At 37.1% G+C, this 13,070-nt stretch overlaps 1 protein-coding gene across 1 annotated transcript; it reads left to right on the forward strand.

Annotated features, from left to right (window-relative positions):
- The first annotated feature begins 314 nt into the window (after nt 1–314).
- Nucleotides 315–7,210, forward strand: LOC121638184 (prostaglandin D2 receptor 2-like). The gene is made up of 2 exons (XM_041982760.1): nt 315–413; nt 5,312–7,210. Exon 2 carries the CDS (start codon nt 5,319–5,321, stop codon nt 6,615–6,617), a length of 1,299 nt encoding a protein of 432 aa, XP_041838694.1. The 5' UTR covers nt 315–413; nt 5,312–5,318; the 3' UTR covers nt 6,618–7,210.
- Nucleotides 7,211–13,070: the final 5,860 nt, after the last annotated feature.

Consider the following 13,070-nt stretch of genomic DNA (forward strand, 5'->3'; position numbering starts at 1 on the left):
ATCACATATACAGCATGATGGTTTTTAGTTTCAGGGGAGCGTGTTCACACATGTTTAGCCTTGTTATGATACTCTGTCACATAGGACAGACGTGGACATAGCTCAGTTATCCTATTTCAGTGTCTGTTCAGTTACTTCCTGACTTTTATTTTCTTGTGTCAGAGTTTTCAGTGAATTTGTATGTTGATTTGCTTATTTGCTCTCAGTGTCCTCAGAAAAAATGATTTTGGGTGGAACAAAGAGGTGTGTCTGTGTACGGTTGGGTGGGTGTCTTCAGGATATGTAAGAAGTGATAGAACTGGAGGGATGAGTGTGTCAGAGAGAAAAATCAAGAAACACACAACCAAAACCCATGAACCCGGAACTGTGTTTTTACTTTCTTTCTGACGTCTGTGAGCATAACCAAGTGTCTGGTAAGTGTTCTTCAAACTCCTAAAATGAGCTCAGTTTACTGTAAAATGACATTTATCTGTACAACTAGACATAGCAGCAGGTGCTACTTTGGCATAATCCTTATTTTTTATGATTTAGATCTACTCCTTGCCTTAATTTAAATGTTCTTTTGGTATCTTTTATCATACAATACTAAAGTAGCTGCATTTTAAATGGTCAGTTATTGTTCTTCTTATAGGCAAGAGTTTAAATCATGTTGTTTAAATATAATGAGATGTTATCCAGATGTTTTGTCAAAAGATGCATGTAGCTACATCATAATTGTGCTTGACTTATTCATGTAGAAAAAAATTATTTTGATGCTGAGAAATACAGATGAACTGTAAACTTAATATTTTTGTCAGGACATATTCACCCTATAATAAACCTCATTTTTACCTTGGATTTGTTTTAGAAATCAGTGTTGACTTTGTTTCATGGTCACTGTAGAGACTGTATTTATGATGCTGTTGGATTGTTTAGCTGTGAGGTATCTTAGAGATCTTTTCCCACTCACTGACAAGTACGCAGTAAATTATTAAACTAAACTGTAAAAAGCTAAATTAGAGAGAAATGCAAATATAAACAAGTGGCTTGGACAGCATAATGAGAAGCAGCACACTCTTTGTTCACGAAAGGAAGAAACTTTGAAAGGTGTTCACCAAACCATAAGATGTGTCTATCAACAGAATCTCCAGCTGACTTAGCAGTTTGCTGCAGTTTCTAAGTAACATCAGTGTTGCTTTCCACTGCATGAACCTCTCACACTGCTGGTATTCAAGCTCTCAGTCTATAAACTTAAAAGGAAAAAGCAGACGTGTCTTGAAACAGTCAGCACTGTCTTACGCAGGAGATTTCATCTGATCTGTCTGTCTCCATGTGCAGACAAGGTGCAGAACTTACATCATCGAGGTATTGCAAGAGGATGTGACTAAGTGACCATGACGTAAAAATCGCAAAACATTTAAGAAGAAAAATTCAGAATAGATAACATATATTAACACATCAGATTATATTCAACTAGAAGCACTCAGAGAGTGTAGACCCCCGATTGTTCTGTATCACCAGAATATCAACATAATCTGGGTCAAATGATGTCGCAGTATAACATCTACCATGATGTCATCATACTGAATTGTGTTTATTTATTTATTTATTTTTGCCAGTGATTCTGGGCATTGAGTTAGAAGCTGTAATGATCCCTATCTCCCTACAGAGAATCCTTAAAAATAAATTCTTGCATCCAGACGGTGATTAAGATCCTCCCAAAATCTAATCGGTTGTTCCTTGTTCCATTTCTCACATTTCCAGATAATTTAATCAATTTTGATCAAAATCCATCCTTAACTTTTGAGTTATGTTGCTAACAGACACACACACACACACACACAGAGAGACAAACAAGTAAACAGAAGCAGAAGAATGAATGCAGAATAAGCTTTACCTGTGCTCTGACAAATGAATGAGGAAGACTCAGATGGGGGAAAAATCAGCTCTTCTTATTAAATAATTCATCTTATTACATCTTACAATAGGGTGAAGTTAGGGGTAGACGTCTTTGAGAAGATGTTAAGGCATCTTTTTGTTTTTTAACTTGTCCTGTCCAGCATCATAGAAAGCAGAATTATGGTCTGGCTGCTGTGTTTGGCCAAACTAATTTGCTTTGCCAAGGGGAGCTTTATGGGTATAAGACTGCTCCTGATAATCAGATTTTTTATTAGTTTATTTTTTATTTTTTTATCTTATTTATTTATTTATTTTGAATTATGGGATTTATGTAATCTTGCTGGACTTGACTGCAGGGGCCAGGAAAAAAAGGAGAATGGTGAAGAAAAGTAAAAAGCAAAGTAGAAAAAAGAGAAAGGAGACAAAGATACAGCATGTAAAAGGCAACGACCCTTCAGTCCAACCTAACACCAGACACCCAACTGCTACAGAGAATTTCCTATAGATTTTACAGGTTTGACAGCTGGCATTATTAAGTATTCATCTGTAGTTGCAACTGATAAAGATATAGCTGGAAAAAATGGCCTCTGTAAACACCACCTTTTTTTTGTGTGTGTTGTCAGTGTGTCAGAAGACCTGGTGTGGCAGTTCTAGGAGGTTTTGTATTGCACAACTGGCTTCACGTTCAATAGCTGCTTACTATGTCCATCTTTTGTTTACATCCTACACTCTCTCTATACTTGCAGTCATGCAGAGCAACAATTTTCCAACCATGGAAATCCCTCATCATCACTTTTCACACTTTCACTATAAGCCAGATATCCAAACTCCGTGTATATAAATAACCAACAAATAGCCTTAACTTAGATAAAGCTGCAGCAGATAAGTCAACTAAATGCAAAGTCTCTGATTTTTTTCCACACCAGACTAAACAATAAAAAAAGTTTGAAAACATCATGAACTTAATGGTTAACAGATTAATTCATAGTACAGTTAGTTACAGACCCTGTATATGTTCAATTTGTCTGATTTCCTTCATGACAACTAGACTGTATTTACAGTCATCACTCTCGCCCTCATCCATTCAGTTTTTATTTGACTTTCTCAGTTCTAAATCTAAAGCTTATTTTCAGGTTTTCCAATCTGAGCAGACCTTCATTGTTTTAGCATTTGTTCATACCCTTCAACTGCTTTTATGCATTTAATACGGGGTGTTTTTTCCATCAAAATAAGAATGATAGGCAGGTAAAACATGCATACGTAGCTATACTTAATTACAATTTTTAAGAGTCTTTGAGATTCCTTTCTGTTCCCTTCTGTCCAAGTAAAATAAGGTGTATTTCTCTAAGAGCTGGTATGCAGCAAGACTGCAGGAACAAGCTGTGACAAGCTTGTATAAATGACACCAGTGTTTTCTTATGTTTTATTTTCTTGCTTGTTTTTCTCCCTTAACATCAAGGAGCAAAATATCAACTCCTGACTTTTAGAAAAAGTGTTTTTGGCTTGCTTTGTGACACGCATTGCAGACAAACCCCATGATATTAAAATGTAATTTCCTGAAAATTAACACCAACATATGTAACCCAAGAACAGCTGTTTCAGCTTTGAGTCAAACAGTCCTGCTCTCTTTGAGGATTCACTATCTGCTGTCATGTCAGCAAGTCTAAAATATAAATTACATTTTATAATATTTTCAGAGTTTCACTGGCAAAAAGGCAGCAAAGTGTAACAAGTCTGGACAAATCATTCATTGATCCATTAACTGCATCTGAAGAATGTCTGATTATCTTTAAGCAATCTTTTTAGAAGGGTGCACCCAGACTTCACAAAACCATTGTTGACTTTACGTTTGGATGATCTACTCATTTATCTGGAAACCCAGTGAAATACTCACAAAATCTAATTTATTTATCAATAAATTAATAGCATCAATGAACATGTTTTTTACTGATTATTTATGGTACAAAAATTAATATATAAAGCACATCAACATATTTTGTGAAATCCTCATGAAAAGTCTTTTCCATCACATCTAACAAGAGACAACGTTCTATGTGCAGTATGGAGGGGTTAGATGTTGGAGCATGGCATCAAAATATTCTTTTCCTAGATTATTATAAGCTGGGTTAAGTCAACCAACATGTTGGAAACACATCCCAGACATAATAATAATGATGCATTAAATCATTTAATCTTCCTTGTTGACAAATCTGATAATAAAACTAAATTAGATACGAGAGATATTCACAAACATAATGACTACTGCCGTTATTCTAGACCACACAAGCCTCCTTTTAAATTGTACCAGATAAAACAAAAATCTAAAATCCTCATTTCATCTTAACCCTATAACATCGTATGTATCACATTTGATTTCACTTAACATTACTTTATGGTTAAAAACTTGGCTCAAAACTCTGTTGTAAACAACGTGATGCTTGTCTTCTGCCCCCTGGTGGAAATAATAATAATAATAGACTAATGCACTACAACAATTTTGACATATCACATAGTAATAAATGGTGAATATAATTATTTTTTTGTTAATAATAGACTTTTCTCCCTTTGTTTCCTTTTTTTTTTTTTTTTTTTTTTTTTTTTGATTAAGATATATAATTTCATCCCCACAATAAGTAAACACTGATGTTTGCAAAGCAATTTTTTTAACTGTCATTGCAACTTTATCAAGTATAAAATAAACCACCACAGATCATTGTCAGCTTTTCCACTTCTCAGTTCTGCCATGGTGAATGGAGGAGATAGCACCTCGGCTCCCGGTGTATATAGAAAACCAGATAAACTTAAGCCTGGCACAGATCCCAGAAATCACACAACTGCCTCACTACACAAAATCAGTGAGCACTAGTGTGTAGATACTGTATGAATGCAAGACTTTAAGCAAGCGGATGAAATAGGTAGAACATGGATAATAACCACTTGTTTAGAATTAAAGAAAGGCAGAGAGATGAGTGTTCACTTTTTAGAAGAAACAGAAAGACACAAAGCTGACATGAAGTCTTAAAAATAGAACAGAATATTCAAGACAATAAAACACAGAGAGGGAGAGCTGCTTACATTAAATCCTAGCGCTGCTTCCTTCAGGGCTTTCTGTCAGAAATGCTTTTCCTAGAAAGATTTTAGGGAAAGATTACAGTTCAGAATTCCTGCATCTTAAAGCATGGAATGGGGACACCTTCCTCGTCCGCCATAGTGGTATTCAGTAAGAAGGAGGAGCACCAGGAAGGAGGGACATAGAATGACTGCAGGCATCAATCTAGACAAAAAGTACACATACAAATGTACACAAAAGTAAAGTAAAAAAAATAATTGGTTCCATCAGAAGGCCAAGCAGGCCTGGTGTGCACTTCTACCTGCTTCCTGTGACATTAACTGAGATTTAAAGTAGGTATTAATATGTTTGTTCTCCTTTCAGATTACTAATGTCCAACATGTACTCAAACTCAACCACTTCAGAGGGCCAGTTCTGCCCCCAGCTTCAGATGATGAGGGACCACGGAGTCAATAACAACACAAAGGTCAATCTGGCCGTGGTTTGCGTTCATGGTCTGGTCTCCTGCCTGGGGATTTTGGAAAACGCCCTGATCATCTGGGTGGTGGGCTTCCGCCTCAGAAATCGTACTGTGGCCTCTGTATGGGTGCTTAATCTGGCCATGTCTGACTTTCTGGCCACCTTGACTCTCCCACTCTTCACCATCTACCTTCATTCTTCCCATAGCTGGGAACTTGGCAACCCACTTTGCAAAGCAAAGTCATCCATCTTCTTCCTAAATATGTTTGTGTCAGCCTTCCTGCTGGCAGCTATTTCCCTGGACCGCTTACTTCTGGTGGTCAAGCCCGTGTGGAGCCAGAATCATCGGTCAGTGGCAGGAGCATGGAAGGTGTGTGCACTGGGCTGGCTGTGGGCAGCATTAAATACAGCTCCTTATTCCCTGTTTCGCTCAGTGGTAGAGAAGAGGGATGGGAGGAAGTTGTGTTATCATAATTTTGCCATGTTTTCATCCGCTGCAACACTGGAGAGAGATTGCAATGTGATGCAAAGAGCAACAGCCATCTCCAAGCTGCTGCTTGCTTTCCTGTTCCCTCTTGTGGTGATTGCAGGGAGCTACATCCAAATTGGCCTCAGCCTGAGGAAGAGGGACATGAGGAGAAGGCAAAGTGCCAGTAAACTAACAAATACACTGATTGTGTCAAACAGTGATCGAGTGAAAAATACACCTACAAACACAAAAACTAATAATTTCCTGCTCAAACCTTTTACTTGTGGTCCATCTATTAGGTCAGAAGTAAATACCTTGTCACCCACCACCTCTAGTCCACATCAAAACCAGCTTTCCCAGAGTTTCACCAAGATGGTTTCATGTGTGATTGCAGCATTTGCACTGTGCTGGGCTCCTTATCACATCTTCGCCACAATTGAGCTTTCAGATAAGGAAGATACTCTCAAACTGGTGGAGACTTGGCTCCCGCTAGCTGCTACACTTGCATTCTTAAATCCATTATTGAACCCCATCCTGTATGCCTTCAGCTGTCCGCACTTCTGTGTGAGAATACAGCAAAGCCTGGGGGCATTATTCGATGGACTGGTGGAGGAGGGAGAGGGAATACTGATGGTCTCGGGGAAGAGTCTGAGAGCTCACATGAAGCGGAAGAGCAGTCGGGATGGAAGCCTTGCAACACCAGGTTCACCAGAAGGATTGTGTCAGTCACCTGACATTTAACTACACCCCCCACCCCACTCAAAGGACCACAAAGACAGTCACACAGATAAGTTTGATCACCAAACAATGTGGAGCATACCTGTGACATCATTGGGGTTTTGTTGGGAGTTGGGGGATGGGGGGGCTGGCTGTTTATATATAACTATATCGTGCATGTTTGAAACACATTTGTGTATTTTGCAGCCAAAATGAGACAGAACAGGGATATTTCTGTGGACTAGTTTGCCTTGTTGATAATCATGTCTCTAAATTCCAGCTTTCCTTCTTGGCCCTGGTACTTGGTCTAATCCCTCAGTCTTGTAGCGATAAAGTGTCTGTTCTGTCGAGGAGGAAGTCATCTAGTTGTCCAGATAATTACCATTGACCCTACTGAAAGTTAGACAACTACTGCTTGACCCCAAAAACTAAAAGTACTAAGGCCGTGGGAAGAAATTCTGGAGAAATTCTGCTGCTGCATCTTGCAACTTGGACTATTTCAGGTTCCGATATACTATGAGTCTGTACTTCTATATTTACATGTTTTGTATTCAGATACTATGTTAAAAAAAAAAAAAGTTTTATGAAAAGACAAAAACCTTAAACATTTCATGTCAGCTTATTCAGAATTTATTGCTTCACATTGTTATTGCCCATGATTACATCTTATTCTAAATAATATAATTTTAAGATTTTAAACTGAAAATGGAATAATACATTGATAATCCATTATATATGTTTAATTTTTCTTTATTGTTCTTCTTATTTTTGTTTTGTTTTATTTATTTATTTATTTATTAGGTTTGTTTTGCCAATGATTCTGTCCATTATCTCTTGAGTTAGAAGATCACAATATGATCCCTATCTCCCAATAGTAAAGAATCCTTAAAAAAATTCCTGGTGATCCAGATCTCTCTGAAAATCTAAAAATTTGTTCCTTATTCCATTTCTGACATTCCCTGAAAATTTTAATCCGTCCATAACTTTTTGAGTTATGTTGCTACCAGACAGTCAGACAGACAATCTAACACTGCCGAGTACATGCCCTCCGCCTCAGCAACGGTAATAAATATAAAACATTTATCATGGTCACCTTACTTAGTCTAGTGGTATAAAATCCTGCTTTTCTCTCCCACAATTAGCTATAAACAGTTGTTGTGGGGCCGTAGACTAAAAGTAAAGGGTCATGGACGAAGGGATAAGAAAAGAAATAAAGTTTCTGTGTAAAACATTGAAGTCGGATTTATTAAGGATTAAAAAAAATCTATTGTTTTTATTGTTTAATCTATGGTTGTTATGATTATTTTTAGTGTTATGACCAATATGTAATTATTGTTATTGCCGTTAGCCCGGGCATATGCCCAGCATTTCTGTTATTGCTACTATTTGCACACAGAGCAAGCACTGTCACACTGTTCTGTTTGTTTCTTCTCTTGTTTTTTTCTGTTTTATATAATAGTGTAAAAAAAAAAATATTAAAATATATTTAAAAAGAAAAGAAAAGACATGCATTCGCCTGCTGTTAATTGTTTTTTTCTTTAATGTAATTATTGTGGGTTTCTGCTGATTTTAGCCACTAGAGAGCAGAGTGGTACCAATTACGTAAACTGACATGAAAAGATAACAGAGGATTAAATTCCTCAGGTCCTGTAATCCAGGGCACCTCCAATCTGAGTTCCTGAACGTTTGAACACCTTACTTAACTGATTGGATTTTATTATATCTGATATCCATTTTGATTGACTGTGTCATTACTAACATTCCTATGTGTGATTCAGTCACACTCAGACACACTAACACACAGGCCGGGGAATAACGTAATCCACCGCAGTGTGGGATTATCACAAAGAAAGTTGTCATTTTGAAATAATATAGACTAAAGATCCAGATTATAGAGAAAACCCCAGGATTAAGTCTGGGGTCAGACTGATAAAGTTGCCCTTCCACCGTCCACTTCTTTCCTTCTCCTGCTCTGCAGTAGTCTGCCATGTGTACGTGTTGGTGTGCACATGAACACTTTGCTAAAGGTGAAACCACTCACAGAAAAAACAAAAGAAATGCAAAACAAAAAGGAAAGAACTAGAAGCACTCAGTCATTTTAATTTAATTTTTCAGTGATTGTGGGCATTATTTTTAGTTAGAAGCTCCACATTCATAGTTATTACTAGTAAAGAATCCTTTAAAAAAACACCTGATAAAAGAAGAAAATCTAATCACTTGTCCTTTATTGTTTCTCTGAGATTTTCTGAAAATTTAATCAAAGTCTGTCCATAGTTTTTTAAGTTATGTTGCTAAGAAACAAACCAACACTGTAGATTACATGACCTCAAATCTTGGAGGAGGTAAAACAAGGAAGGAAAAGACAATTCATCAGCAGCCATAAAAAGGTCAGAAAGGGGACGAAGAAGGAATTTATGAAAGGAACTGCATGAAAATAAAGCGAGACAGTTTCTCTGTTTGTGATTCTCTCTCTCTCTCTCTCTCTGTGTGTGTGTGTGTGTGTGTGTGTGTGTGTGTGTGTGTGTGTGTGTGTGTGTGTGTGTGTGTGTGTGTGTGTGCTCAATGGAAAAATCATAAAAACAAGAGTGAAAGTAAAACTCAGCAGGAAAGTCGGTCTAGGAAAATAAAAATAATTGAATCCACTCTTGCACAACCAAACTGAATTTTATTTTTTTTTCTGTTGCAAGAAGTAAACAGAAATGGTAAAAAGTAAATAAATAAATAAATCCCTGCATTGGGCTGAATGCCCTGAATAACGTGTATAATTCAGAAAATTCCTCTGCAGACATGAATGAATTTATATGGATGAAATAAAAGATTAGAGCTACTGACGGACGACTGCAGGCAGATTAGAGAAAAGATAATGAAACTGCAGGAGAACCGTGGGAACATCTGATGGCAGAAGATGCTGAAGATGATAAAGCTCGACAGGTTATGTAAAGTGTAGTGAAAAACAGCTGGTACAGATGAGAGACGAGGAAAGAGTGAAAGAGAGGGGTAGGTGGGGGGAGTATTGCTTTAACAGGGTTTAATGCTCTGCTGTGGTACTTATAGCTGGCAGATGCTCACAAGAGTATTAAAGCTAAGTTGCATTTCAGAGATTTTCTTTTGATCATAATGTATTTAAGAACACACTCATGCACACACTCGTGGAAAAATGAAGAGCAGACTTTTGTGAAAAACATCTACATTAAAAAGAGATGGAAAAAGATTCCTGGAAGGTTTTGTGCACAATATGGACAGAATCATGAATAATTTGTTGTGACTACGTCGTTCTGTTTCTAGGGACTTTCTTCAAAGCTAAAGTTGTTCATTTGTTCATAAAAATGTACTAAATGAATGAATTATTCATACCAGTCAATGAAAAAAGAAAACTATGCCCCCGTTAATTTTCTATTTATATTTAGATATATTAATATCATATCTTTATATGTAGAATCAAGTTAAAATTAGACTATGGGTTAGGTTAAGCTTATGTGGTTGTTCTTGTCTTTCTGAGCCCAGCTCTGTTCTTTTTTGTACTTTTTCCTCTTATGACACCATCATTACTCATCATCATCATTAATCATCATTTCATTAAAACGTCATGCTATTTTAAAAACCTATGACTGAGGATTTCCTGTTTAACCTCCTGAGGTTGCACTAAAACATGACCAGATATTTATTTTTGTAATCCAACTAGCCTGGTCACCTGACAAATAAACACACTATAGACAGTGAGATTACAAATAACTCTTCTTACATGAGCTAAATCCAGTATATTTGGCTGAGTTTCCCAGTGCAAGAGTTTGATATATAAAAACTTATGGTTTAAATACTTTTTAACAAACTGAAATGCTCATGTTTCAGTAGAAACAAACAATGACTGTAGTATCCCGACACACCCAGACACAGACAGATGCAGTGACACTTATATGATTCATCTGCTCTTTAAAGGGGAAAAAATATGACGTGGTTACTGAATAAAAAAGGTTTGACACATCATGTTAGAAATAACTGGAATTAATATTCTGAAATCCCAAGATGGCAGGATTAATTTTTACATCTTTCTTAAGAAACACATTGCGTGTTCTTGGAAAAAACCACCTACAGTAAGTCATTACCCAGGGTTAAAGAGCTTGAAAATAAGTGTTTTTTGTGTTTGCACAAAATTTCATTTATGGGATCAAATTAAATTTAATCTTGTAAATCGACGTTCACAAAATGATTCCAGAGGGTGTAGCTGTAACAGCCAGGTTTGTGCATGGGTAAAAAAGATTTGTATTTGTCAACTAAATGAGTAACTAAACTGTTGAGTGACACAAAGTGCTGTTGTGAGCATTCGTTCCCAGATACAAGGCAGAAACCTACGTGTAAAAGCGCTCTAATTCCCCACACTGCATGTGACTCTGATGTTACAAGAAGTTGGGCCTTCAATCACATGTCAAACGTCCTGCTCAGAGAGCAGGTGGTTTCATTGTCTCTGACGCTGATGGAGGTCATGAAGTGAAGCTGACTTCACGGATTTACAGTGGCAGCATGTCTGCTGAGGAAATTAAAGCTAACCAATAATTTAATGGATACTTGCTTTTACTCTAAAGAAGCTATCCAGAAAATCTTGGTGGAAACAGAAGCCTTCATATGTGTTATTTATATGTGTTTATAATATCCTCTACAATTATCTACTCTGTCATCTTTAAACATCTTTAAACTCTACTGATTCTCTAAGCTCATTGCTGAAGTCTTTCCTCCTTTCCGTTGTGTCAACACACACCCGAATGCTGCAGATGTCATGATGTGTGTTTTAGTTTGTTTTTTGCTGGATTTTCCTTTGCCTAGTTGGTGTCCTGCTGGTTTGAGATTATCTTTGTGTCCATTCCCAGTCTGCTTTTTAGTGTCCCTTGGTTGTCTCTGGGTTTATTTCCTGTTTTTATTTTGTACTTCATCCCCCGTCTGTATTACATTATACTTCCTGCTCTTTAGCGCACCTGGTTTATTTGCTTCACCTGCTCCTCGTTACTTGTCCTCTGTATATATATTGATTTGGGTCCTGCTTCTGCTTAAGCAGACCAGCACACTGACAACATTCTGCTTTATTAGAAATGCGTACACTTGCTGATCACATGATCTGTTATCAAGCCCATTTTATGGAAGCAGCATGCATGAACTTCCTGTTGTTTCTGCATTTTATCTTATTTGTTTTGTTTTTAAAAATTGCCTTGAGTATCATGCTTTTCTGATGAGGTTGCTAATCATCTAATCTAATTCTAAAACCAGAATCCAGAGCGAGTGCACTGTATTTTTCATATCATAGTACGAAGTAATTGAGACAAACTTTCCAAACACTATATAAACATGTAATAAGGCATCGTTCAGATTTCTTCTATTTCAGATCATTTGTCCTGTGACCCACTCTGGATGAAAATAAGAACAGGTCCATTCCTGTTCGTTCACCTTCAGCTTTCTAAAATGTCATGTTTAATAATGTGCAATTGAAATCATACTAAAACTGTTGATTCATTTTCTGTACCTGCTTAGTCCAAATTAAAGTCCTGGGAGGGCCGGAGCCTTTCCACAGAGACAAACCATGCAAGCTCACTCCCAGAGCCATTTTACGAGTTAATCTTACATACCTGAGTCCAAATTGAGTGGGAGGCCAGAAGGCCTGGAGAGAACCCACACATGCATGAAAATATACAAACTCCAACCAGAAATGCCCCAGAAAATGTTCAGATTTCAAATTGTGTTATTGGAAATTACACAAGAAGAAAAGTTACTGTCTATAACAATAATTTAAATAAAAAATCAAACTGCATGTGTGCACACAACTGTGTATACTAAATACTGTGTATTAGAGGTGTGAATCTTTACTGTCCTCATTAAGGTTTTAATTCCCCTGCTGACAATTCACATACCATATGTTTACTTTTTTTCTCTTTTGTATAACTTTCATGTGGAACCTTTGTAGGCGCTTCTCGCTGGACCAGGATTCCTTGGAAAAAGAGAGCTTAAATACATTTAACCAGGACAGGCTCTCTACATTTCCTAACAGGCTCACAAAGAAATGTTTCAAATATCAAGGAAGCAAGGATGCAACTAGAGTACTGTTTTTTTATGCATGTAGATGTACAAAGTTCTTCTTTTATCAGAGACACCAAATTTCATTGCATGTCACATTATTTCAAAATAATTTCTGGACTGCAACAGATATAGTATGGTAAGTAGCTTCCTATTTCAGAGTTGAAGGTCAGTTTTAGGTCAGTCGCTGTCGTTCCTTAAATTAGTATAAGCAAAGTTTTTTTTCATTTTTGTGAGGGAGTCTGTGTGCATTATGACAGTGGTTACTAATCTAGTTTCCTTGAGGATCCCCTTCATACAACGACCACACAGCCGTGGACCCCCTCAACCCCCAACCTGCCCCATGATGAAACCATGCCTGGTTTTATGCTTTCATTAACTAGCTTCTTGGGTTCACAAATTTGGGTTTTCAGGCTCCCA

The sequence above is a fragment of the Melanotaenia boesemani genome, chromosome 4 (assembly GCF_017639745.1).
Source record: "Melanotaenia boesemani isolate fMelBoe1 chromosome 4, fMelBoe1.pri, whole genome shotgun sequence".
Classification (NCBI taxonomy): domain Eukaryota; kingdom Metazoa; phylum Chordata; class Actinopteri; order Atheriniformes; family Melanotaeniidae; genus Melanotaenia; species Melanotaenia boesemani.